Source organism: Drosophila hydei, unplaced genomic scaffold, assembly GCF_003285905.1.
Source record: "Drosophila hydei strain 15085-1641.00,03,60 unplaced genomic scaffold, DhydRS2 tig00008134-arrow-pilon, whole genome shotgun sequence".
Taxonomy (NCBI): domain Eukaryota; kingdom Metazoa; phylum Arthropoda; class Insecta; order Diptera; family Drosophilidae; genus Drosophila; species Drosophila hydei.
In genome coordinates this window covers 2,479,132-2,505,291 of record NW_022045843.1, presented here as the reverse complement: position 1 = coordinate 2,505,291, position 26,160 = coordinate 2,479,132, and the positions used below count along the sequence as shown (strand labels likewise).

Below are 26,160 nucleotides of genomic sequence, written 5' to 3'. Positions count from 1 at the left end.
GTATAGCTTTATCCAATTTGTTGTCTGCAATTGCTAGTATTTAGTTTGGTATTTATGTATGGCCAGTCTGGCAACACTACCCGAGCAGAATGTTCACCAAAATTACAAGGAGTTCGTATATTGCTTTCTCACGTGTACTTGGTAGGCGTTTGTTTCAACCGACTTGTGCAGCGTCAGCAAAACAGTTTTGCATCACTTATAGATTTATTCAAAGCCAAAGCTTACGAAAAAAATCTGAAAACATGCCTTTGTTTGAAACAGTTGCCAAAGGAGCCGTAAACTCGCCGAACTATAGCCTTTATTTCAGTAAGTATTTAAAATAAAATGCAATACAAAATCTTGTTTCTTGCGGAAGTGTAATTAAATGAAATAAACGAATAAAATATGCATCAAAACTATTGAAATAAACTAAATTATGCAACAAGTTGTCGCAACATAAACGTTGCTTTATCAGTAAACTCAAGTAACCGGCTGTGACACTGAACAAGGTGAATCAAGCAACGAACTATGGACTTGAAACTTTGTATTATTTCCTTTGATTAGAAACGGATATACGATATCTTAACTCTAGTCAAAAAATAAATATAGTTCAGACACTTAATCACTTATCAATGGTCTACGCCTGTTTCTTTTCTATTTAATTTAATCAAACGTTTGCGTGTTGCGTTATTAATTACATTTCTAGCGATTTCTCTGCTCTCTTTCCTCAATTGTTGATTTTATATCTGATCTGCTCTTTCATTCACAGAAAATAACTGCGGCAATGTCATTTCGCCAATGCACGATATTCCGTTATATGCCAACGATGACAAGACCATCTACAACATGGTCGTGGAGGTGCCACGTTGGACGAACGCCAAAATGGAGGTAGGATGTCTTAACTGTTATTTATCGATAAATCATCTATTCATAATTATCAGCAATTTTATAAGCCCCTTAATTGCGTGTTGTTTTATTTATACTGCAGATTAGCTTGAAAACGCCTTTGAATCCCATTAAGCAGGACATTAAGAAGGGTAAACTGCGTTTTGTAGCTAATTGTTTTCCACATAAGGGTTACATTTGGAACTACGGCGCTCTGCCGCAGACCTGGGAAAACCCCAACCACATTGAACCCTCCACTGGCTGCAAGGGTGACAATGATCCCATCGATGTTATCGAAATCGGATATCGTGTGGCCAAACGCGGCGAAGTGATGCAAGTTAAGGTCCTCGGCGCCATTGCCCTTATCGATGAGGGCGAAACCGATTGGAAGATCATTGCAATCGATGTGAATGATCCATTGGCTTCCAAGCTCAACGATGTATCCGATGTAGATCAATATTTTCCGGGTTTGTTGCGCGCCACCGTTGAGTGGTTTAAGGTAACTTACACACATATATATCCCTATACATCGATTTTATAGTAATGTTATAACTGTAAAATTTGTTTAGATCTACAAAATACCCGATGGCAAGCCAGAGAATGTATTTGCATTCAATGGTGATGCAAAGAACGCGGACTTTGCCACCACTATCATTGCAGAGACACACAAATTCTGGCAAACGCTGATCAATCAGTCCAATGTGGGCACAAACGATATCGCCTGGTTTGTCTATATATACAAACATCTATAAAGCACACACTAATGTTTATATATTTGCAGTCAAAACATTACCAATCGTAATTCCGAATTTGTCATTGGCAAAGATGAATCTATTAAGATTCTGAGTGAGGCTCCCGATGGTGGTGAAGTCGAGGATATACCGGATACAGGTAAGGTTTTCTATGTCCGCGCTAAGCTTTAATTCCCGCCAAAAGACAAACCTTCCCCGCACACAAATTGGATATACAATTCCAAATATACTGCATGCTTCACTAATCAAATACCACAAAAATACCAAAAATATACCTCCAAACAAAATACTGCACTGACTTGAATGAGATGTGATGTTTGTAAATATTATTGCCCTAGATAACTACTTTTGTAATTGGCTTTTGCTTTTGCTCTACTTATTGTTAAATGTTAGTTGTATATATTTAATAAACTTTATATATATCTTGTATATACGAGTTATAGAAAACTTTTCAATCTTCGATTTTCTCTCTTGTTTTACAGTCGACACTTGGCATTTTATACATCTCAAGTAAATTGCAGAATTATCAAAAAATATGATCGAAACGATGTAAAACTTAGATATTGGAAAAACTCACAAATGAATAAATATATTTATGTATATGTTGAATAAAAGCACACCCAAAAATATATCGAAATGAATGCAAAACTTTGGATACTCTCTCCACTTGAAATATACAGTTGTTTTTTATTTATATTTTACGACTAGATCCAAACAAGTTTAAATTAATCAGGGTTACATATAATGTAATATCGAAATATGCTGTATGGTATATGTGTATGTGTGAGTATGGGGTTGTGTGTGTGTGGATTTTTCATGAATTCATTTTCTTCGCGAAATTAAACATAACAAATTAAATTAAATTACTTAAATGATAGACAAAAATTTACAAAATATATAGTTAATATAATATATATATATATATATGTATGTATATATATATTTAAAAAAAAAAAACAAAGTTTATTTAAATTTATTTACATCAGACATTCAATTTACTGTTTTTTGTCCTTTGCTTTTGCAATTAAATAGAAAATTAAACATACATATACATATACATATATAAAAGTTATAAACTAAACCTAATTCGGGGGCCCTACGACGAAAAACAATTGTACAAAATAAGGGTTTATCTAAAAATCAGTAAACCTAAACCGAAAAGAATTATGTGAAGAAAAGTGTTGACACTTGTCATATTTTAATTGATTATATTTATTTATGAATTATATATTATATATATTTTTTTTTGTTTTGTTACTTAAATGTAGTTCGCGTATTCGCTGTGATAATTTTTAAACGTTTGTTGTATCTGTGATCTCTCTGTATGTGTGTATGTGTGTGTGTGTATATATAGCATAGTATATAAATATATAGCATAGTATATAGGTAGTAGTCGTAATATGCGTTCAGCTATAGCTTTACTCTTCACGTATTGCCCGTCCGTCTCGTTTCGTTTCATTCCGTTTCGTTTCGTTCCGTCCACACTTTACTTGCGTCCCAGGGTATCGCGCCATTCGTTGTATTTGTCCATCTCCTCGTGCAGCTGCAGCGCCTCAACGCAGGCATTGAAGAACGGCGATCCGAAGCAGTCTTGCCTGTATATATATATATATATATAAATATGTTAAGGATTAGTTGGCGAACTCTAAGGGTTTCCAAGGCTTTTGTGCTCGCACATTAAAGTGCAGCCAAAATGCTAAAAATTGTGTTCAAAAATTCATTTTTGTTGGCCAGTGCATAAGGTGAAAAACTATGCAAAAATGCAAAAACTTGCAACCTGCACATTTACAAAAACGGGGCACAAAAAAGCAAAATTGTAAACAAAAACAATATATATATATAAATAAATAAAACTAAAAAAACGTACCACAAAATAAAAACGGTAAGCGCGCGTTTTTAGTCGCGTCGGAAACGCGCCAAACATCGAGGACAGCTGCGCTGCACTTGTTGCTCTCGCTCTCTTGGCGTTTAGCTCTTTGCTTTCTATGTGCTCTCTTTGCTACCATTTTCTTTCGTTTGTTTTATTGTTGCGCTCTCCCGTGGTCAGTGCCGCACTCTAATTTCATTTATCACAATTTTGGATGCCCTCAAATAGCCAGCGATTATTTGTTGTTCATTATTTTTAACATAATAATTAATAATTTTTTTTTGTCTGCATTTGTAATGCATTTTCGTTTTGTTCGTTTTTTTTCGTGGTTTTTACCAAAGGTTTTTTGTTTTGCTTGTGTTTTGCACAAATTGCGTTATAGACTAAAATATTTATCGTGTGTATGTGTTTTTTGCCAACAAATTTTACGCTAATTATGGTTTAAATCTTTACAAAATACCACAAAAAAATTTAATACATTTGCAAAATACTTTCGGTCTTGGTGTTGCGCTTGTGTGTGTGTGTGTGTGTGTGTGTGAGTGAGTGATTGAGTATGTGTATGTATGAGTGTGCGTGTGTGAGTGGGTGAATGTATTTTTTTGCCCTTTTGATGTAAATGTAAATGCTGCCTGGAATACGCGATGTTTTGATTTTTTTTTGCTTTTTTTTTGATTTTTTGTTTTAAATATAATAGAAAAAAATAATAATTATACATTAAATAAGTGTATATATTAAAAACAATGGATCTTTTATTTTACATACATAACGCAATAATAAACAAGCTAAGAATACTTAAAACATAAATACTTCTTCGGCAAAACGGGGTTCGCTGTCCTAAAATATACAGGGAAAGTAGCTACCCCTCCCCCTCTGTTTTGTTAATTCAATATGCCCCCTCCCTCCCCTCATACATACATACATATGTGTTGCGTGTGTTTCAGTGTTTGCTCACTTCCACAGTGTACAGGCATACAAACAAACATACATACATACACATATAGATATATGCATCTAGCCCCGCCCCCTCTGGTCCCGTGTCCCTCGCTTACAACAAACGCATAACGTTTCAATAAATTAATTAAAATAATTCGTTTTTTAAAAAACACACATATATACTAAAAAAAAACACTGTAGAGCATATACAGTAATAAATAAGTACGAATTAAATTTGGGCGTTAAATATTTAATTTGTTGTTCTGCTTTGTTGTATGTAGTTTTATTGTTGCTGCTGCTACTGATGCTGCTGCTTCAGAGTTACTTCGGATGTGATCGCTCCAGTACCAGTTCCAGTTCCATTACGAACTGGTATCATTTGGATTCTAACTTCCATTTCTCTGCGAGAGTGTGTGAGTGTGTTTGTGTGTAACTGCGAATGGGTGGATGTATGAATGTGTATGTGAGTATGTGTGAGTGTTTCGCTGGTGGTGTTTTTTTCGCTGCTGGTGGTGGTGTTGGTATTGTTGTAGTTGTAGTTGTTGTTGTTGGTGGTGGTGGTGGTTCAAAAGCCAACCACTTAGAAGAGTTATGTAGCTGGGCCAGGCGCCATGTTGAATGATATGGGCGAGCCATTAACTACTTTTATAAAATGTTGTAAATTTGTTATCTCTTCTGTGGGTGTTAAAAGGACTTTCACGCATTCGCCAAACCATTTCGAATCAAAGCAGTCTTTCCTAAAAAAAGCACACAAAAACAAATCCACAAAAATAAGATAACCAAATAAACACAAATCAAGAATATTAATAATAAAATAAGAATAAACGCATAGGAAAATTAAGTTAAAATGAAAATAAAAGGCAGACTCAAAGCATTTCGGTTTAGTATTTGAATACAACGGGCTTGTGAAAGGGATAGGGCGAGCCATTGATAACTTTTAGATATTGCTGCAGCTGTACAATCTCTTCATCATCGATCAGCAGCACCTTAAGGCATTCTCCGAAGGTCTGATGGGCGAAACAATTGGCCCTGCAGGCAAATAGATAAACAAGAAGATACAGCTAGCATACAGATAGATAGATAGTTAGGTTAAGTAAGATAGAAAAGTCAGCGAGGGCAAAAACAAAAAGAAAAGGGAAAGCAAAATAGAAATCAGCTAGATATTTGTTTTTTAGAAATATATTATTGTCTGTGTGTGTGGGGGGGGGATCGTAATGTTTCCTGAGTACTTAGAAAACGATGTCAGGGCTAGATTTCATGCTAAAATCGTATTTTCTTTCTTTTTTATTATTTTAGCGCAGCGAATTGCCTTGAACTGCTTTCAAATTGTTGTACGAGGTTCGAGGACGCTAGCCCATGGAAGTCAAAATAGAATGAAATTGAATTTGGTGTAGCCTAAGGTTATATTTATGTTTTAGCAAGTGAACATGGAATGGTATAAAATGAAAATGGAACTTGGGTAGGCCAATGATATATGTTTACGGTTCATGAGAATGGAACAGATTATATATTTACGCTTTAAGAACTTAACTAAGTTGTAGTGGAATGAAATGAAATTGGATTATGTTATAGCTGAAATGAAATTGCAATGGAACTTTCGTAACTTACGCTTTATTAAATGAAAATGGAATGAATGGGAATTGAAACTGCAGGTTTACTCAATTGCTAGACAAGTTTTATTTTGATTAGTCTGTATTATTTAGCTATTTGTAAGTCCGACTTACTTGCATAGTCGATGTATACTCGTCTCACGGAACAGTTGATAGCAATCCTCACAGATGCGATCCAGGCGAAAGAACATGGTCTTGTTGAAGATGCCCTTGCATTCCAGGTCGAAGAAATTGCTGCGCTTCGACAAATTGTGATTATGTGGCAACGCTGTGAATATGGGTATCAAAACAAGAAACAGCACCACCGAGATCTTTATGTTGCGGGAACACATCTGCAAAAAGAAATAAAAAATAAAATTCATTAGAATATATGTCGAATCCATTTTAACTTTAGTCAATTAACGTTTTCTCTAATAAAGAGAATTCATCTACAAAGACATACCAAGAAACTCAAATTAAAACCGCTTTGCTTTGGTATTTTCTGGTCGTTTTTTTCGCTCAGTGCTTTTGATTATGCTTAAGTAGCTGAGTACCGGAAATAGCTTAAAAATAGCACAATTTACTGTCTGGCCGAGAGCTATTTATAGAGCGAGTCGTTACAATTAAGTTCTGCTTTAGTTGGCCGCTGCTTTAAACCGCTTACTGGGTAAATAGATATGGGCCAAGTTGAACCTTGAAACCGCAAAAAGGCCCCACAGGCCAATCACTAACCCAGCAAGTGCGAGCGAGAGATGCACAAGGAGTGAAGAAGGAGGGAGCAGGGAAGAGGGAAAGCAACCTCAAGGCAAAGTGCGAGTACTTGTGGTACGTCGTAAATTGTAAATCGTAGACCATAGTCAATCTAAAAATAGATCCTGTCTGCAACTGCAACTGCAAACTGTGAGCTAAAAATAAAATTGCATTTCGTGTTGATCTTGCTTTATCTGGTTGCCCATCTGCATTCGGCATCTTCATAAAGGTGTCTACAGACATTTCTCTCTCTCTCCCTCTCTGTCTCTCTCGCTCTGTAGCTCTCGCTCTATAAATAAACCGCGCGCGCAATTTCAATGTTTATTGCATTATTTGCAAATCTGTCGACTTGGCTAATTTACGAGTATAACTGGGCTCAAAGGCGAGCCGCAATCCCACAACAAATTACATGGTCACACTTAAACGTTCACACACACACATAACTTAGTACGCACATACTTGAATTTGTGTGCGTGAGTCTGCTTGTGTGCACAGACAGGCCCCCAAAATAAAAATAAATTAAATGAATAATAAAATTCGTTTGTTGTTGCTGTATTTGCATATTTTTATCAATTTGCGTGGTCCGCTTCAGTTTCAATTACGTTTGGCGTCGACATACATTCCAAACTATTGAATAATTTGATTAAAATTGTAAATTTTTCCATTGCGCTGCGGCTTGGCTTCTGCATGTGCCAATTGCAACAACAACAATGCAGAAAAATGGCGTGTGTGAAAATTTCGCGTGCTTTGCCTGCTAGCCTGTATGTGTGTGAGTGTGTATGTGTGTGTGTGTTTGTGCCTGTGAAAAATGAATGAAAATTCAAAGCAGACACAGCGTCGCTATTCCGAACAACAACAATAATAAAGACATGTGAGCAATTTGTTGAAATATTTCTTTCGAATTTTCGTCTTTTCGTCTTTTTGGTTCTCTATGAGCGCTTCGCTTAGCACCTCCCGCGTCGTTAGCGTCAATCGCTGCTTCGTGCTATATACTCAATAAGATGTTTGCCTGTATGGGTGTGTAAGTGTGTGTTTGTTTATTTAAATTGATTTTTTATTGGCTTGTTGATGCCTTCAATTAAGTTGAGCGCATTTTTGTTGTAGCTTTTGATTTATGGCCAATGGCTTGTTGTAAAGTAGGAAAAAGTTCATCAATCAGTTTTTGCCAAATGTTGTTGCCATTTGCCATTAAAATGAGCTCAGTGCGCAACTCAACAGTTGGCCAAAAAATTATAGTCCATTCTAGTATATACCCATATAGTATTTATTTGTTGGCTTTATTTAGATACGTATATACTGTAATTAGCTAACAGCTGCCGTGCGACACGTGAGTGCCATAAAAATACTAAATTTAATATAAATAACTAATTGACGTAACACAGCCAGCATTACGCAGAGTGCAAGCTTTAAATGCTAGCGCCACTGGAACAGCTGAATGCACAAGATATGGTATATTTAGTTTTCTTTTTATTTTTATGACGCGTATAGTTTACATTGCCGAGGAGAGTTAACAGGAGCAGCTGTTACGCTGTTACTGTCTCGCATTACCCACAACGACGACCTCTGCGCAGTGTCAGACCGCTAATTGGATTCGAATTGCACGATTTATGGCCATCGAGCAGGCGAAGAGTTTCGAGAACGAGTTCAAATTCGAGTTCGAGTTCGAGTGTCGCTGCATTTATTTTTAAACTCGCACACACACACATGCTTATGCCGGCCGCATAAATTGCATAATCGATATAAAGTAAGAGAGCAACAGCTGTAGCTGTTAACAGTTAGCAGCTGCTGGCGTCATCTCTCGCCTGGAAACGATTTTGAAAAAATGTGGAACGATTGAGCGATGGATGGATCCATTCGATTTATCGTCAACGCCATCAAAACCAAAAGCAAAAGCATGTGCTGGCAATTTGTTTGCATTGTGCTTTGATTAGCTGCCAATTGATTTTATTTGTCGGTCTGCCGCTTTGTATCAATTTAAATAACTGTCAGTCTGTCATACATACAAGTAGACGCATTATCAAGCTAAATAAAAAGCTATACGACATACACACTAATACACACACACACATCTATAACTGAATCATTGGCGCGAGTCGCGCATGCCACGCAATTTGCCATGTTTCAGCTCAAGCCCGTCGTTTTGCCTGATTGTAAACTATTCAACTTTGATTTTGATTGCTTTTTGCGTATGTATATGTATGTGTCAGTCTGTATGTGTGTGTGTGTTTGTGCCTGCTGCCAGGCGACATTGAATGAAGTCATGAGCCAAAAATAATGACAAACAATTATAATGAAATGTTTTTTTTTTTTATTCTTTTGTGCGCAATAGTTTTAAAGAATTTCACACACACGACATGAATTATATTTATATGTATTTGAAGAGCGTTAAATAGATATTTAAAGTAATGTCTAGCTTATCAGCAGGCGCCTAAATTTAGGCTGGAATGCGCACTGTTATCTTAGCAGTCAACTGTAATTATATGGCTTTAACAGTGAGTGACAATGAAATGACTGCAAAGCTGCGATCGAAAACCAAGTGCGTGCATTTAACATGCAGCTTGCACATAGAATTATATACTATATACATATATACACATATGCATGCACACGTATGTGTATGTGTGTCGTATCTGCTACAACTTAACGCTTGGCTACGCAAGCATGGCAAAAAATGCGCATTTATCAAACACACTTTTTGGCATTCACAGCGATGATGCCCAACTTAACATTCTCTGTTAACTTCAAATTCCAATACTCTTTAAGGCTAAATACGTCCTAACCCTATTAACATTTGCTTCTACTGCCGCACTGTTAAGATCTGCTTAGTAATATACTCAGACTGTTAAGTATGCCTTTGGCAAATCTAAATAATAAACATGTAAATGTTTGCGATGCTACTGCAAACTAACAACTGTTAAAGCAACCCACTTGAGTTGTTAAAACTGCTCTCGAGACTGCATGGTACCATTGCCACTCACTACAAGCAACAACAACAAAAGCAGCAGCAACATAAACACAACAACTTGGCGAGACTGCTTGGTACCAAATAAACTGGCACAGCGATTGTTGGCCGTTGGCTCCTGTTGTTGTTGCTGCTGCTACTGTTGGCCTGTTGAGCCTGCGTTAAACGGTGCTGTTAATTTACTAGACATGCGGCATTTGCATTTCGTTGCAACTGGATACCGCTTATAGCCAGCGCATTTTAATATGCAATTTAATATGCATTAAATTCTGTTTGGCATCAAATTAATAGCGCAGCAACAGCTCAGCAGAAGCAAAATGGCGGCAGGTGCTGTAAATGTTCCACGCTCGCTTAACAGCACTGACCATAGGATGAGCATGCATATGCATGTTACTCTATATACACGTATGTATGTGTTTCTGTCTGTGTGTATGTGTGTGTATTAATTTCGCTCACTTTGGCTATCGCCTGCTGCTTTTGATGCGCCTTTCTATGGCTTCCAGCTGCGCTGTCGACGTCGCCGCTGGCGTCGCTGTGCCGTTCAAGCTGCATGATGCGCATCAATTGGCTGCTGAACTGTTGTTGTTGTTATTGTTGCTGCTTGTTGATCTGTTTGGATTGATCGTGTGGCTCGTGTGCGCGTATTGTATCCAATTAGTATTTATTAAGATTAATAGTTGCACGTTTCGTAATAGATCGTAAAAAAATGTATGTGTGTTATAACTGGTAATTCAAACATCAAAACACACATATGCATAACAGACTGTGTGCGTGTGACTGTGCCTGTGTGTGTGTGTGCTTAAGTATTTTATCAAGTTGTTTGCTTTTTCACTTCTTTGCTTTCGTCAACACGAAATGTTGTTTGAACAGTGTTGAAAATCATAAGCAAATAGCAACGAAATTTCTACAACAATAGCAATCTGTGAGTAGTAGTGTTAGCTAATGCCAAACAAAACACCCGCGCGCGCAATCAACTTTTGTTGGCAACAAAAATAACACTGAAGATCGCAAAACTGTTGAGGTTGCCAGACAACAAATGCTGCTACCGCCGCTGCTGCTGCTGCTGTTGTCTTTTTCTTATCAGCACACACACTCACACACACACACACATGCACACAAGCATTCACACATGCATTTTTGTGAGAGGCAGCGACGACAGCGAGTCTGGCGCGGAGGCAGCGCAGCCAACCGAACCGAACCGAGGCGAAGCCAACCCGCCTGCCTGCCTGCAGCTGCTTGTGTGTGCGTGAGCGCGCACGTCAACACACACACACACCCACACACACATGCACAGTATTGCACCTATTTTAGATGCAGCGTGGTACGGCTAGGCGTATACGTGATATGCATTATAAGATCACGCTTATCATTTGAGCCAACTTAAGCCAAAATCAAACTTATATTTTTATTTATTATTATTACTATCATTATTTATTGTTGACTTCTTTTTCGTAGACAGCCACGAATTGTGTCCTGTTTTCAACGTTGCCCATTAAATTGTCAATTATGTGAATTCATTAAGTAAAGACAAAAAACAATATGATATTCTTGTGGTTTTTTTTTTATAGATTTGATTTGAAAACATATGAAGAATTTCTTAGTACTAAAAACTAACAGTTTATCAACTTCACTTGTTCTATTTAATTCGATTTGTTTTTTTTTTCCTTTTCGATATAAAGCAAAAAGAAAAATATTTGAATTAATTCAAAAAACTTTGAAAAATGGCAAAAAAAAAAAAAAGTTTTGAAATTAAAAATTGATTAGAAACTCCTATTAATCCAAAAATATTTAATATAAATATTTCATTAAAATTTATAAAATAGACATTTAAAAACAAAAAGTATAATTCTTATATATTTTATTTAAAAATAATTTAGATGTTTTTTAAAATATTTGTAATATAGCTTATCTACCCAGCTTTTCAATGCCTAAATGTTATAGAACAATTGAAAGTACGTTCGAAATAATAATAATTAAAAGCATTTATTGTTATTTTACAATTTTTTGAATAAATTTTCAGAATTTGAAAGAAAAAAATGTTCAAAAAAAAACATTGAGGTAAAATTTAAAATATTTGAATATCTGTATTCACTTGAGCTGAACAAATGAACAACTGTACAATAGTTAATTAATGCTGCTTGCTATATATATATATATATATATATATGTATATATACATATGTATATATTGTTGCTTTACACATTACTTATACGCCGCGTTGACTTTGAACGAGTCGAGTTTAATCGTTCTAATAGATGGTCTGGTTATTAGATTGCTTTGGTAACGAGAAAATCAAGCACTGGCCACAGTTGAGTGAGGCATCGCTTACAGCTCTGCCAGCCAGTTAGGCGACCATTCCACACACACACACACTACTGCACTCACACTTGTATTTGTTGCTATATACGACAATTGGCATTTTATTAGTTTAATTGAAAGCAAAACACAATTTAGCATGCATGGAGAATCGAAAACTGGTTTTAACTTGTTTCGTTTTTACTGTCTGTCAAATATATATAAAAACAGACAACTGTGAAACGGAATGAATACACACATGTATATATATAACTGTAAGTATGTATGTATGCGAAATACAAGTTTCGATTAGTTTGCAGCGCAGAGAAGCGTGTCACAGGTTTCACTGTACAACAAGCCAGCAAATGCACATGCTACATATATATATATGTACATACATACATATATCAAAATATATTTATATATACATATGTATAAATTAAACAAGTCCATTGAGGAAATTAAGTATTTCAAGCTGCGCCTGCTGATTGTGCCAGTTTTTTTCTTCTTTTTCATGATTACTGCTGCTGTGGCTGCGGCTGCTGTTTGCTTAAAATTGCCATAAATCACATAATTAAGTTTATTTTATTTGTTTTCATTTACAATTGAATTGAAATTCGACATTAATAAATTTTGTTAAGCATTAAGCATTAAGGCTCCCCCGCTCTATATAGGGCCATTAGGCAGAGTCAGAGAGAGCGCAGGGGCGCCCCCGAAATGCAGTTTATTTTTGGGCATACGGAATAATGCGCAAGCTGATTAAGTGCAATCGAACAGGCGACGACAGCATATGCAAAATCAATGCACAATTAATGTAAATTTTAATTTGATGTGACTGCAGCAGCTGGGGGAGCTGCGATTAACAGCGAAACTGTTAAGTTGCCCAAGAAAATGTTAACTTAATATACAATTTAGAAAAGGAGTATGTTAAGTTAACATTTCTAATTGGCTATGCTTGGATAACATTTCCAGTTCTTTTAGCACAACTCCAATTGCCTGCCGCCAATTTTAATTACTTGCTAGCACTGCTGCCAATTGCCATTCACACAAATCACACACACACACATACACGCACACGCGCTCACAAATTGGCGCGCAATCAAAAATGGCGACCTATATTTGAAATAGCTAAAAGCAAATGCCACAAAATACTCTATATCTAATGGTTTATAATATATGTATGTAGTTTATATAAGCACATGTGTATGCAGCTTGACAGGCTACGGAAACGGGAAATGAGGCTACAAAGTGCAAACACACGAACGCCCAAGCAATTATAATAAACGGCCATTGAACGTGTGAACCAGAAGAATTAACAAGAAACAAGCAACAAACAAACCAACAAACACAAAAATGCCAAATGCACAAGATATTTGAGTGTGTGTTCGTCTGTGTGTGTGTGTATTCTAAGAATGCGCACACACACAGACACATTTTGGAAATCAATTTACATTTCGATTGCATTTTTTGCAGCTAAAGTCTTTAGCCCCATTAGCTGTTAAATGGCTTTAAAGCAGGCAGAAGATAATGAAGCGATCTGATATGATAATGTTATATCATAACAATATATATATATATTATATTTCATATAAGTGAGTTGCGCTTATGTTAAAAACAGCTGCCTTTAGCTGCATATATTTTCTTAATTTATAAATAGATTTTAAGATATTTTAAATCAATTGTGAAACGAAGTTTTAAGCTCTATGTGTGTGAAGTGATATATTATGTATATATAGCATACTTTTCGGCTGTTGGCCTGCTTTTAATGTCATTGCCTGTGTTTGAAATGGGCTTATATAGAACATCTAATCAATTCGAATATACATTTACTTTATAATATGCTTAAAGACTGACATAAGCAGTTTTAAAATTATATTAAAAATTCTAATAATGAGCTAAAATTACAAGTTTATTTATGCTTTTGTATTTATTATCTATATGATTCAATTATTAAGTAAATTACAGGGTATTAGCTATTTGGGCTTAACTCTTGCCAACTGTCTAACGGCCAAGGACGGAAGAAAATGGTAAGAGCGCCTCGAGTGCGTCTATAAATGGCCAAAAAGTCTATACACCGCAAAGGGGCGCATTACAAGACAGAGGCGTAACTGATGTGGAAAAATACATACATATATATATATATATTATGACATATATAGAAAAAAATAAACAGAAAAAAAATACGTCAAAGTGGAAACTGAAAACTAGTTTTGCCAGCCGATTACATGACATAAAATCAATCATTAACATTTGTAAATTGTGTTTGCGACGTATTTGGCAAGTTGTTTGTTGCTTGTTGTTGCTCGAGACTCAATCGCTGCCCCGAAAAAGGGGTAGACGCTGGGCACAGTTAGCTGCTGACGTTGGTTTTAGTTCACGTTAAGCAGTTAAGGAAACAACAAACGTTGTTTTAAAGATATTAAATACAATTGTTATTGCAGCTGTTAATGTTGTTGCACAGAAAATCTTACTTAACATTCAAAGTACTTAATAACATTAAGAAAAGAGGACTACATTAAGCTTCAAGATTAAGCGAGAGACCGTTAAGTTGCGTAAGCAAATGTTAAGTAATTGTTAATTAGCATACTAAACATTCTTTTTAGAAATTCTAGCAACAGCTCTGTTAAGAGTTCTGCAATATGCTAAAGCTTGCGCATTCCAGAGAAACTGTTAAGTTGCATGTGTTAAGCAAGTGCTGCATGAGCTACGCAAATGTTAAATTAACATAGTATATTGTTAACAAATCAAAAGCAGAGCTTTGATTATGCATGCTGTTACGTTAACAGTGCTCACTGTAAACATCTGCCTCAACAACGGCTTAGATCAACTGTATGCAGCACACATCACTGTTAACTTAACAGTCAGTTGCCATTCACACAAATACACACAGACTCGTAGCTGACAGGCCCCTCTTTTTGCTTGGCTAAGTGATTTAATGATACGTTTACTTTGTTTTTTTTTGTCAATTGGCTGGTTAATAACTGTTATTGGCTATTGGCTCGCATTACAACATTTTTGTGTTGGACAACTTTTACGAGCCGCAGCAGCAGCAGTGGCAGCCATAAAATAATAATAATACAAATAAAAATCAGTTAATTGCTTCATTGACCATAGATAAACACACACATACGCATAGCTATGTATTTATCTATAAATAATTGTTGATTTAATGGCCAATTTAATGCGCAGACAAAATCGCCATAAAAACATTTGTTGCTGGCAATGGCTGCAAAGCAACATAAAATCAAACAGAAACCAAGTAAGTGTTGCATCAGCCACTTTTCAAAATTGATTTGATCTGGCCATGATTACAATTATATATAAATGTATATATGGTGATTAATACACTGCCAGAAAATGAGGACAAACTGTAGATAAATGTGTTTGCTTGAGACATTCACAGGCCAGAGGAGAGCAACATTTAGAGGTATAAGATTTAAGATTAAGAATTAAAGATTAAAGATAGACCAGACATATGATATGACATCTACGAAATGAGATCTAACAAATGAGAGATCAAAGAGAAGTTCTACGATATAAGATATGAGATCTAAGATAAAAAATAAAAACTAAAAGATACAATATACAAAATACAAGATATAAGGCATAAGATATAGATAAAATATAGGTACAGGATTTGATAAAAAACCTTTAAAAATTGAAATCTAAAGGGAAATCTCATTTGATTCATTTCAAGCTCTTTTTCTCGCTGTGTAATTGAGTCATTGAATATGAGTCGTAAATAGCTATAAAGATTAGATGTATCTAGATAAATCCTCATAGCTAATTATATAATAAATTATAGTTCACATAGACAGACACATACACACACACATATACATATATATATATGTATAATCCAATGCCAAATCGATGCGAAATACACTTAGCGAGTTCAATGAACTCTTCAAGAGAGTCTGGATCTGGCAGATGTTATACATATATATAGATATATACATGGGATATGTGGGATATATGAGAGATTGGTGAAGTACTTATAATAATATGGAAAACATATGCATATTGTGCTTTGATATATGGCCCTGCCTGCTGCCCATTTCTCAATTGGTAACATCAAAGGCGTCAATTTGTATCTTTGTATTTTGGTATCTGTATCTTTTTGCTGTCTTTGGGCACGCGTATAAACACAAAGACAATCGAGCGTCCACTTGAAGTGGCAGAAGTGAAGTTGCAAATACACCAATACACACACACACAGACACTGGCACAATTGCTTTTCAATTAGGCGACGCCTAAGTTCCTCTATGGAAGATAGCTCTAAAAAGAAAGATTCAAAATCCACAGATGTGCAAGGTCAGCATTTCAAAGAACTCACTCAGATAGCAAAAAGCTAAAAGCTAATAAAAATTACATTTCATCAGAATTGATAAGAGTTATCTAGCTGAGCACTTCTCAGAAACAGTTCTTATGCAATTTTCTATTTGAATTTATTTGTTTATTTAAATGCAATTGTTGACAATGCGAATTAGTATTTTTAGGAAAATTCACAAATTATTTAAATAGATTTTGCAGGGAATCTACATTCTAAAACCAGTAATACAAATTAAAATTTATATTTTGACTATAGAAATTTTATAATGAATCTGCGCTAAGCTCCTTAGGAAAGCTGTTCAAAAGGCCAACTAATTTAGGCAAGCCGAACAGCTGGAGTGCGGGATTTGAGCCTTAAATACTATCAGATGCATAAGGTATAGATCGTGGATTAATTAGAACTAACTGAGTATTTGAAATAATAAAAAAAGACTAAAGACAGAGGCAGAAACAAGAGAGATAACCAGACAAATTGCTAGACATAGAAAGTATAAACTCTGCTTCATTGCTTGGGCGAACATAACAAATTTAATATTATTCTATTCAATATAATTATTAGTTATATGATAAATGTTATATATATGATATATATGATCTCAGAGAATTCAAATGAAATGGATATAAAAGTGTGCAAAATATTTGTGTTCAATCAATTGATTTGATTTGTTTGCAGTTTCGCAATTTGCGGCATTTGCTGCCGTTCAATTTCAATTTGAATCAGCCGCAACTTCATCAGCATTGGCAACTTCATCATGATGTTGGCCTTTTCAAGTTCATTAACATGGACAATCGAGAGCAAAGATCGAATTGAGCCTTCAATGGGCTTCTCTTGTTTCCATTATTTCACTTAGGCAACTCGCTGAACTTGAAAATGAAGATATATGCATTTATATGTGTATATAAAGACTCTCGATTCTCGATCCTTCTTTCTTGGAACAATTAAAAATGTAATTGATTTCCCCTCTGCCCGCTTTTATATACTCACATTTAGTGACAGCTTCTTCATGGCGTTGATTTGTTTTCTTTTCCTTTACTTTACTTTTCTTTTTCTTTTTCTTTTACTTTACTTTTCTTTTGCTTTGTTGTTGTTAAATTTACAATAAAATGTTTGTAAATTTGTTTGCTGGTAATTAGTTATTTGTAAGTACTTGGTTTAACTGTTTATTTAAGTACTTTTAACACAGTTTGTTTAATTTTCATATTCCGTTTTGTTTGAGATTTGTTTTATATTTCGTTTAAGTTGACTTGCCGCAGCTTAGGCTTGTTTTTGATTTCGTTTTCTTTTTGTTTAGATTTTCTATAAAATTTTCTAAAAATAAATATTATTACATACAATTATTATCAAATGTTGTTGTTGTTTCTACTGTTGCTGCCGTTGCTTAAAGCGAAAGTTTTTGATTTGTTCGTCTGACAGCTGTCAGAAATCGTTAGCATTAACAGATTTCATTTTTAATAGCTAATAACAGTGCAAATCATTAATAAAAAAAATAATGTTATTTCGCTGCGCTGCAAAGCTGTTAAAGAGCGTGTGCTTGGCCCGCCCTTCCAGTGCGCATTCCAAATACGCATTGCAGGAATTTTTGTTATGCTCGTATGATCGCTGTCATTTATTATTATTATTAATGTGTGTGCGTGTGTGTGTGTGCGTAAACGTCGACGTCAACGCCATTGATTAAAATCATTTATATGCATTGAGCGCTTTAACGGCCAAAGTGCAGCAGCAGCACCAGCACCAGCAGCGGCAGAGCGTGGGCACTGTGCTGAGGGAGGGTGAGAGTAACAGTGAGAGAGGGGGAGAGAGAGAGAGAGAGCGCGCGCGCTGGTGAGGGCTGGCTGGGCGCATGCACATGGCGGGTTTTGCTCCTCGCTCTTTGCATCTGCTGCTGTTGTTGTTGTTGGTTATTGCTGATGTTGATTTATTTAGCCGGTCTGATCGCTTTGCCCGCTGCATTTAAAATGTCGGAAGTGTTTGCGTGCAAAAAATAAATACCAATGCAAGTGCATATACATGTGTACGTGTGTGTGCTTAAGCATAATATATAATATATGTATATGTATATATATATATATTTCCTGTTGCAGGCGACCATTTGTGCAACAACAGCTCGAATGGAACTCGAACTCACATTTATTGGCAAAACGCGAAAACAATTTTGATTTCTAGGAAACACAAAATAAATAAAAAATATGCTCGCTCATTCCGTGCTGTTGTCTGCGTGTGTCCCTATGGCCGGTCTTGCCTGCTCCCTTTTTTCCAGTCGCCTCGCTTTTTCACGCACCAATAAGAACTTATGACATCATCGTCCAATAAAATATCAACGAAAGTTGTCTTGTCCGTGTGAGTGTATGTGTAGCTGAGTGTATCTGAGTGTGAGTGTGTGTGTGGCGCACCCTCTCATGGCAACAGAGCCAAAAAGAAAGAAACAATGTCAAAAATGTACAACAACAAGAGTAGTGACAGTGACAGCGGCAGCGACGAAAGCAGCGGCCGAGGCAGAGCCAGCCACAGCGACAGCGCAGGGAAACGTGGCTCAAAGAGTCAGCGTCAGCGTCAGCGGCAGCGTCATCTGTGGTGGCCTGCGTGCAGCATAATGCGAAAACAACAAAAGAAAGAAAGAAACGACAACAACGGCAACGTCAATTTGTGCCGGTCGGCGGCATTGATTTGGTTATGGATATCGATGAAAGATGACGACACAACAGTTGACTGTGGGCAGAGATGCTTGAGCTGCAGCCACAGGCGCAGGCGCAAGGGCATAGCTCACACAGCAGGTAGTCCCCTTTTTATGCGCACGGAGAGTGGGCGACAGAGAGAGAAAGAGAGAGCGAGAGGGAAATGTTGCGAGCGAGAGCCGACCTGCGCGCACAGATTAAAACGTTGCGATAAGCAGCAATTGGTATTTTGGTATTTTATCATGTTCGAATTTTTATTTTTTTGGTATTTTGTTATAAGGTTCCAGCTACAGGTTGGAAGAGCCTGTTGCTTATTTAATTTGCTTTTGTTTTTTTTTGTTTAATTGTTAACAGCAGCAGCAGCAGCAACAACAAAAATAATAATAATAATCGTAACAATAATTATTCGCGCGGTACTTTTCCACCATGCACGCAAGACAACAACAACTTTATTTTGGTTTACTTAATGACTTTATTTTTTAATATATATAAATTTAACATTTTTTTTATTAAATGTTTTTTTTTTTGTTATTTAACGTTAATGCAAAAAACAAGCACTTAAAATATGAACATTTTCGATTTGCCAACGTTTTCTTTTATCCTTCATAGACACTTGTTAATTGTTTATTTGATTGAATAATAATATTTAATGTTGCATTAAATATATTTAATAAATTCAATTGACACTTGTTTGCTTGCACTTAATATTTTATTTTATTTTATTTATTTTGTTACTGTGTTGTTTGTTTGTTTGGTTGGTTCGATTGTTGCGTGTGTTGCTTACATGATCTTTGAAAACAAGACAAAATCTCTCGTATATCTATGCTACAAGTGTTGTCTCTCGGAAAACGACCTGCTCGCCACGCTGTTCAGATTGAAACTGTTGCACTCGGCAATCCGGTTTTGTTTTTTTATACTTCTGTTGTGAACTTGTGCGAAACTCTGAGAGCGACCCTCTCACCTCTGCAACATTGTTTGGCGGCTGACTGCGGACTGCCGACTTTTGCTGTTAACTTAACATGCACGTATGTGTACACGCGTGTGTGTGTGTGTTCCGTTTTTTATTGATTTCTTGTGCGCCTATGTTATGCGCGCTGCTTGGGCAACATGTTGCGTGCCAATTGTGTTGCCAGCACAGTGTTGCTAAGGTCTGCTCTGACTGTGCGACACGCGCGCTCTCTCTCGCTCGCTCTTTCTCTTTAGTTTTACATGTGCGTGTGCTCTTTGAACCACTTGTTGCTGCCGGCATAAGTTGCACTTCTCTCTCTCACTCTCTCTGTCGCTCTTACTAAGAATATCTTTCATCTTCTTTCACTCGTGGATTCCCCCTAGGTAGGTTTTTTAATTTATTAACTGACGCAATTAATTGTTAACTGTTGAAATAATTGCAACATGTAATTGCCACAGAACTACAATCTCCATAAATTCCATTGTTATACCCTGTGAACAGTTATGTCGAAGGGTAGGCCAAGCTTAACCGAATAGTTGTCGATTGAGAACTTTGAATGAGCGCATTTGTTGCTATGGATTATATTCCTTTCAGCTTATGTATATAAACATTTGAAATATGCATTGCATACTATTAGGCTGTCATATCCACTTTCAACACTATCTCAGGAATATTCTAAATTAGTTTTTTTAAATTACAGGATATTCTCGATGTCTATCATAGTATTCTCTGCCTCATTTGTGCATTGTTAGCACATGACAAGCTAATTGAGCGGGAAATTTTATTCGAACGGAAAGTGCCTATGGAACCAGTTCAAAAAGATCTCGATGACTGTTCTTTTTTATAGCCGGAATTGAACTTTGTTCATCATTCAAAAATAATAAAACGCATGCAGAATCTTGCGGTTAACAAATTCTGCTAATTTCATAACATAAAAAAAAAATTATAAATAGTTCGACCCCTGTGGTGGTTCGATATTAAAACAGCAGGTTGGCGTGACGACTGCCATCAATATATATAATACAAAAATATAGATATACACACATATACGTAAGTCCAAATGTATATTCCACATTTTTACGATTATATGCTAACAATTAAACTAATTAAATCATCATTTCGATATAATTATTGTGAATAAGCAAACAGAAAGCAATTACAACACGAGTTAAGTTATGGTCAAACAATTAGTTTGAGCAGTTTTATATTGATTAGCTGGCGATTTTATGACTCACGAGCGCACATGCAAAGGGTGTCAGCTATGACGTGCATACGTTCCAATTATGGCATCATAATTCCCATGATGCCCAAATACATATTTATATTGTTCGCAGAAACTGTGAAGCTGATAAAAACAAATAATTCAACGTCGTCATATGTAATATGCGAAATCTTTGAAAACATGTGCAATTGTCTATTGGAAAGTTACAAAAATCACAAAATTCCAGTTAATAGAAGCAGCTTGAAGTGAATTAACACAATTTCATTAGCAAAAAGAACTAAAGAACAGCTCAAAATTCAAATAACAAAATATTCCGTTGTGAACTTTTACTTAACACTCCATGCGAACAAGGGAAATATTCCATTCTAAAAAATCCTAAATGCAGCTCAAAGACACGTTGGTCGTCCATCAATCCAGTGCCAAAGGTCAAAAAGAAAGCTCAAAGACGGAAATTAAAAATATGCTAATGTAATCTTTGAGTTTACACTAAAAAATACCTAATACAATCTTAAGGAACACTTCCAAATAGAAATAGTTAATAGCTCACAAGCTTAAGGAATAGCTCAAAGAACTAGAGAACAGCTCAAAAGCGTAATCACTTAAAACAAAACTGTTCCCATGCCTATAAATTGGATACGCACACAGAAGCACGCACACACAGACAGTCGCCCATTACTGGCAAAACGGAACCGGAAATTACAGCGAGCAATACTTTAGCGTGTGCGTGAGTGTGAGTGTTTATATTTTCTGTGTGTGTCTGTGTATGTTGAGATAAAGAAGTCGAAAAATTAGTTTGAAATTAAATGAAATATATGCCAACACACGGGCATATTGAGTGTTGAGTGCATAAACCCGAAAATATTTCACGCTCAACAAACAATTGACCTTGTAACAATTTCTTTACAACAACAGCAATAAGTCCAAAAATATTTAAATTTGTTATTTGGGCAGTGTAAATAAGTGAACGACAGCAAAGGCGAACAGGAAGCAGACGCAAGGGGCTGCATTTGGATTGTTTTCAATGTTATTAACCTCAAACTGGGCCACAGAGCAAACAAACAAAAGTTGAACTTGCAAATGCCGCGCAAAAAAGGGTGTGTGTGTGCGATAAAAAGTTAATAAACTGTTAAGCAAATATGCAAATATGCAAATATGCGAACAATATAAGAAGGCAAAGATCGAAATCGGAATTGGAACTTAAGTCGGAATCAGAGGGTCGCTTACCTTAGGCGCTTGTTTCGTGTTCGATGCGAGTTTCTCGTTCGCGTTTCGCGTTTGCGTTCTGCGTTTGACGTTTATCACCGCCTATCGGCTGTTCTCTTTTTGGCAAACTTTTGTTGCATAAAATTTTGGTATTTTTTGTTGTTGTTTTGTTTGTTATCTTTGATCTTACGTTTGCTTTTTTAAACTTGACGCTGGTGCGTTTCTCTGGCGCTTGAATTTATCGCCATTTTGTATGGATTTTCGTTAGATCTTTGTGTGCGTTGCGTTGATGCGGCCTAGGCGGCATAGATGGGCGTGACACAAAACAAAAACGAATCAAAGACCAACAATTCTGCGCACTTTCTACGGTATTTAAATTGATTTTGTTCTTTTCTGCTTTTGGTATTTTTCTAATTTCACACGCGTTTACTCTCACTGGCTGCTGCTCTCTCTTGGTGCGTGGCAAAACTGACGATAATAGCTAGAGGCGGTAATCACAATCGTTATCATTCACAATGAAGCCGACGCGCAATGAATGAATGTGAATTGTTGTTTGTTTGTTTGTGTTTGCTGCTGTTGCTGATCTGCACACAAACACGCACACAGCCACAGAAGTACGCACGCAAAGTAGAGACACTGCTCTCTCGCTCTCACATGCACAGGCACAGACACACACTCACACACAGATACACTGCTTGAGCGTGTGTGTAACATTCGCACGCAATGCGAGTGGTTGGCGCGTTTAGTGACATTCAGTGCCAGGGCATCAAAATTGCTTTACATATGCACGCACGAACACACACACACAGAAACGGACTGATATACATATGCATATGTATCTTTGTAAATATATTTCCACATAATTGATACGCGGCGTATATCGAAGCTGTCGCCCCTGGCCAAGGGCCGCGCAATTCTCACGTTGTCACTGATAATTCACAATTGACTGTGTGCCATACATACAAATATACAAACATACACACACACTTATATATATAAGTATGTATATGTTAAATATATATTTGAAAGTAACCAAAATATATCTGCAATGCACACAAAAACAAATAATATTGTTGGCACATATAGACAAAAGTACATAATATTATATACTTATATCTAGCTATATGCCAAGGCGACGCGCGTTGTCAAAAAATACACTAAAATATTCTCAATTTTTATATTATTATTTTGTCATTTCTTTTATGTCGAAAGCAAAATTGTCAAGCCGCATGAGGAACGAACGCAGACTAAATGCAAAAAATGAATTGACAAAATGTTGAACTGGCTGTTGGGGGACTGAGCAAAGCAAGCGCTGAACAACACTGAGCACTGGAACATGGACGATCGTGCGGATACACACAGACGCACACAGCCGCACATACATACATACATATATGTTGCTCGAGTTTTAGTGTCTGTCTGCGGCCCCAATACAGCCACCGTCACCCCCTTTCCAAACTCACTGATAACTGTGTGCGTGTGTATGTGTTCAATGCATTGACACAGTGGCATGACAACCCTGGCCAGGCAAAGGCCACAAATCAATGCAATGAACTACTGGAGCGAAGCCCCTTGCGCAGTTGCGCCACTGGCAGAACACACGCACACTAATGCACCAATTGAAATTGAAATTGAAGCATGTAACTGTAATTCGCTCGCACTCACCAAAATAAAGCGCGTCACGAGCATACATGAGCAAGGAAATGTTTGCGAGCGATCATGCACGACTACAGTATGCGACTTAAAATTCAAATAAAAAGTTGCATTAGTTTTCAAATTTTCAGCCACATATAAATAAATAAATACATGCAATAATCGCAAGCAACAATTAAAGCAAATTTGCACATTTAACCCTAAGCTTGGTATTTTTGCAAACATCCTTAATTATTTCTTCAGTTATCGATAACTTTTGGTTCCCATAAGTATGCTGCAGAGTATGTTTCTGCTTAGATTATTTTTTGCTAAAATTAGGCATTTTTCTGCTAATTGCCTAGCTATAGGCTGTTGAAATGCATTTACAGTGTTGTAAAGCAGACAAATTTTTATCGATAACTTGTACGTTTTGAGTATAGTTTTGAATTTTAATGGGTATATGAGCGTCTCTCATTAACTTATGCCCCCTACTAGCTATATAGGATATTAAAAAATTAAACACATGCGTGCGTGTGTGTGAAGTGTCTTTCCAGTCAGTTCTTGCAAGCAGCACCTCCACCTTTCGACGCAACGTCGGCTTGTCATGTAAAAGCGTGTAAAATGTTTAAATGTGTAAAGAAAAATAAAAATAAAAACTTGAGCTGCGTCGCATATTATTGCCCATTTCCGTTTTTATTTTGAGGGGCGGCAACGGAGACAACCCCGGACTTAAATATAAACGTAACCAACGGCAAAGCCTAGCTATATATAAATATATATATATATATATATATATATAAATTAAACGCCTACCTACAATTAGATTTACGACTGCGCTTTGAGCTGCGCTTTATACAAATACACATACATACATACATATGTGTATGTATATATATTTAGTAATACATGTAAATACTGTATATGCAGGCAGATATAGTTAGTGAGAGAGAGGGAGAGAGAGAGAGAGCGAGAGAGATTACGTATACGTCAGCGTGTCAACAAACTTGTAATGTGGCACAAGTATGATTCAATAGATGTTTGTGTTTAAGCTGAGAAACTGTGTAACTGGCAGACGCGTTGTCTGATCGTCAAATGTGGCAAAAGCCAGGCAGTAAATATATATTTATAATTTGATGTAAGTTCAAGACATTTGCGTCTTATAACAACGCTGATTTCAATTGATTAGCTAATCGTATTGCACTCGCGTTGTAGTTGCGGCTTTTGGGGGTGTTGGTTGGGTTTACTGACAGCCAATATGGCCATTTTCATAAATATATGTCTGTATGGATAGACAGATAGACAGACAGGCAGACTAAGCTAAGCTAAATGAGCGTCGCACACGCAAATTATAAAACTTAGTTGTTGAAAATGTCAAGCACAAGTCACAAGCTTTCTTAAAATGAGCGAGTGAAAGAAAGGGAAATAGAGAGAGAGAGAGTAGGAGAGTGGGAGGTAGACAGACCTCAGCAAAGGTCACCCGCCATAGAGAGTATCTCTCGCTGTATCTGTATCTGCATTTGTATCTGTTTTTGTATCGTGCTTGGGCACTTAAGGCACATTTGGAACCAGATATAACTGCTGCCATTTAAGAAAAAGCCACATTTTTAGTTAGTTAGTTAGTGGCATTTAGTGGCCATTGCATAAATATAGCAGAGCTCAAATGAAATATGCATTAAACAAATAGTATATATAAGCAACTGCCATTAATAATCATAAAATTTGCTGTCGTTATATATAGAGATATATCTATAATATGTGACTACATATGCAAGCTAGGCTGCCATGCTTTCAAAATAAGTTTCTCAATTGAATCAGATGGATTTCTTACCGCGCAGCCTACCAACGACTATTATATCTACTATAGCTAACATATGTATGTATCTTAAGCACTTTAACAATTTTTTTATTTTTTATTTGTTCATTTTCTGTTTCCACTTTGATTGCAATTATAGATCAGCTTTCAAACCCGTTTTCTAGCCGTTTGTCTAAAAATAACTTTGTGCTTAGCTAAGTTTTATTTCATTTTAATGTGGCTTAAACAGATCTTAAATGTACTTACCATTTTGTATGACTTTTTTTTGTAACTGTCTGTAACTGTTGACTGTGGTTAAAAACTGCGCTGAGTTCTGCAAACTG

The 26,160-nt window shown here is 36.3% G+C and overlaps 2 protein-coding genes across 7 annotated transcripts; one reads left to right on the top strand and one right to left on the bottom strand.

Moving 5' to 3' along the window:
* Positions 1–62: 62 nt before the first annotated feature.
* LOC111604113 (inorganic pyrophosphatase) lies at positions 63–2,196 on the top strand. Its single transcript, XM_023322020.2, has 6 exons — positions 63–306; positions 749–867; positions 968–1,363; positions 1,434–1,588; positions 1,646–1,755; positions 2,099–2,196. Exons 1-6 carry the CDS (start codon positions 90–92, stop codon positions 2,128–2,130), a joined length of 1,029 nt encoding a protein of 342 aa, XP_023177788.1. The 5' UTR covers positions 63–89; the 3' UTR covers positions 2,131–2,196.
* Positions 2,197–2,869: 673 nt separating this feature from the next.
* LOC111604123 (ion transport peptide) lies at positions 2,870–26,160 on the bottom strand. 6 transcript variants are annotated; one of them, XM_023322035.1, is made up of 4 exons: positions 19,803–19,893; positions 17,331–17,654; positions 6,141–6,358; positions 4,697–5,153 (listed from the first exon to the last, which is right to left on the bottom strand). In XM_023322035.1, the coding sequence occupies exons 2-4, from the start codon at positions 17,349–17,351 to the stop codon at positions 5,006–5,008; spliced, it is 387 nt and encodes a 128-aa protein (XP_023177803.1). In that variant the 5' UTR covers positions 17,352–17,654; positions 19,803–19,893; the 3' UTR covers positions 4,697–5,005. The 6 variants fall into 6 exon arrangements, 5 of the variants coding, with proteins under 5 accessions (XP_023177802.1, XP_023177803.1, XP_023177804.1 ...); XM_023322034.2 differs by lacking the exons at positions 4,697–5,153; positions 17,331–17,654; positions 19,803–19,893 and adding exons at positions 2,870–3,211; positions 10,174–10,717; XM_023322036.1 differs by lacking the exons at positions 17,331–17,654; positions 19,803–19,893 and adding an exon at positions 26,084–26,160.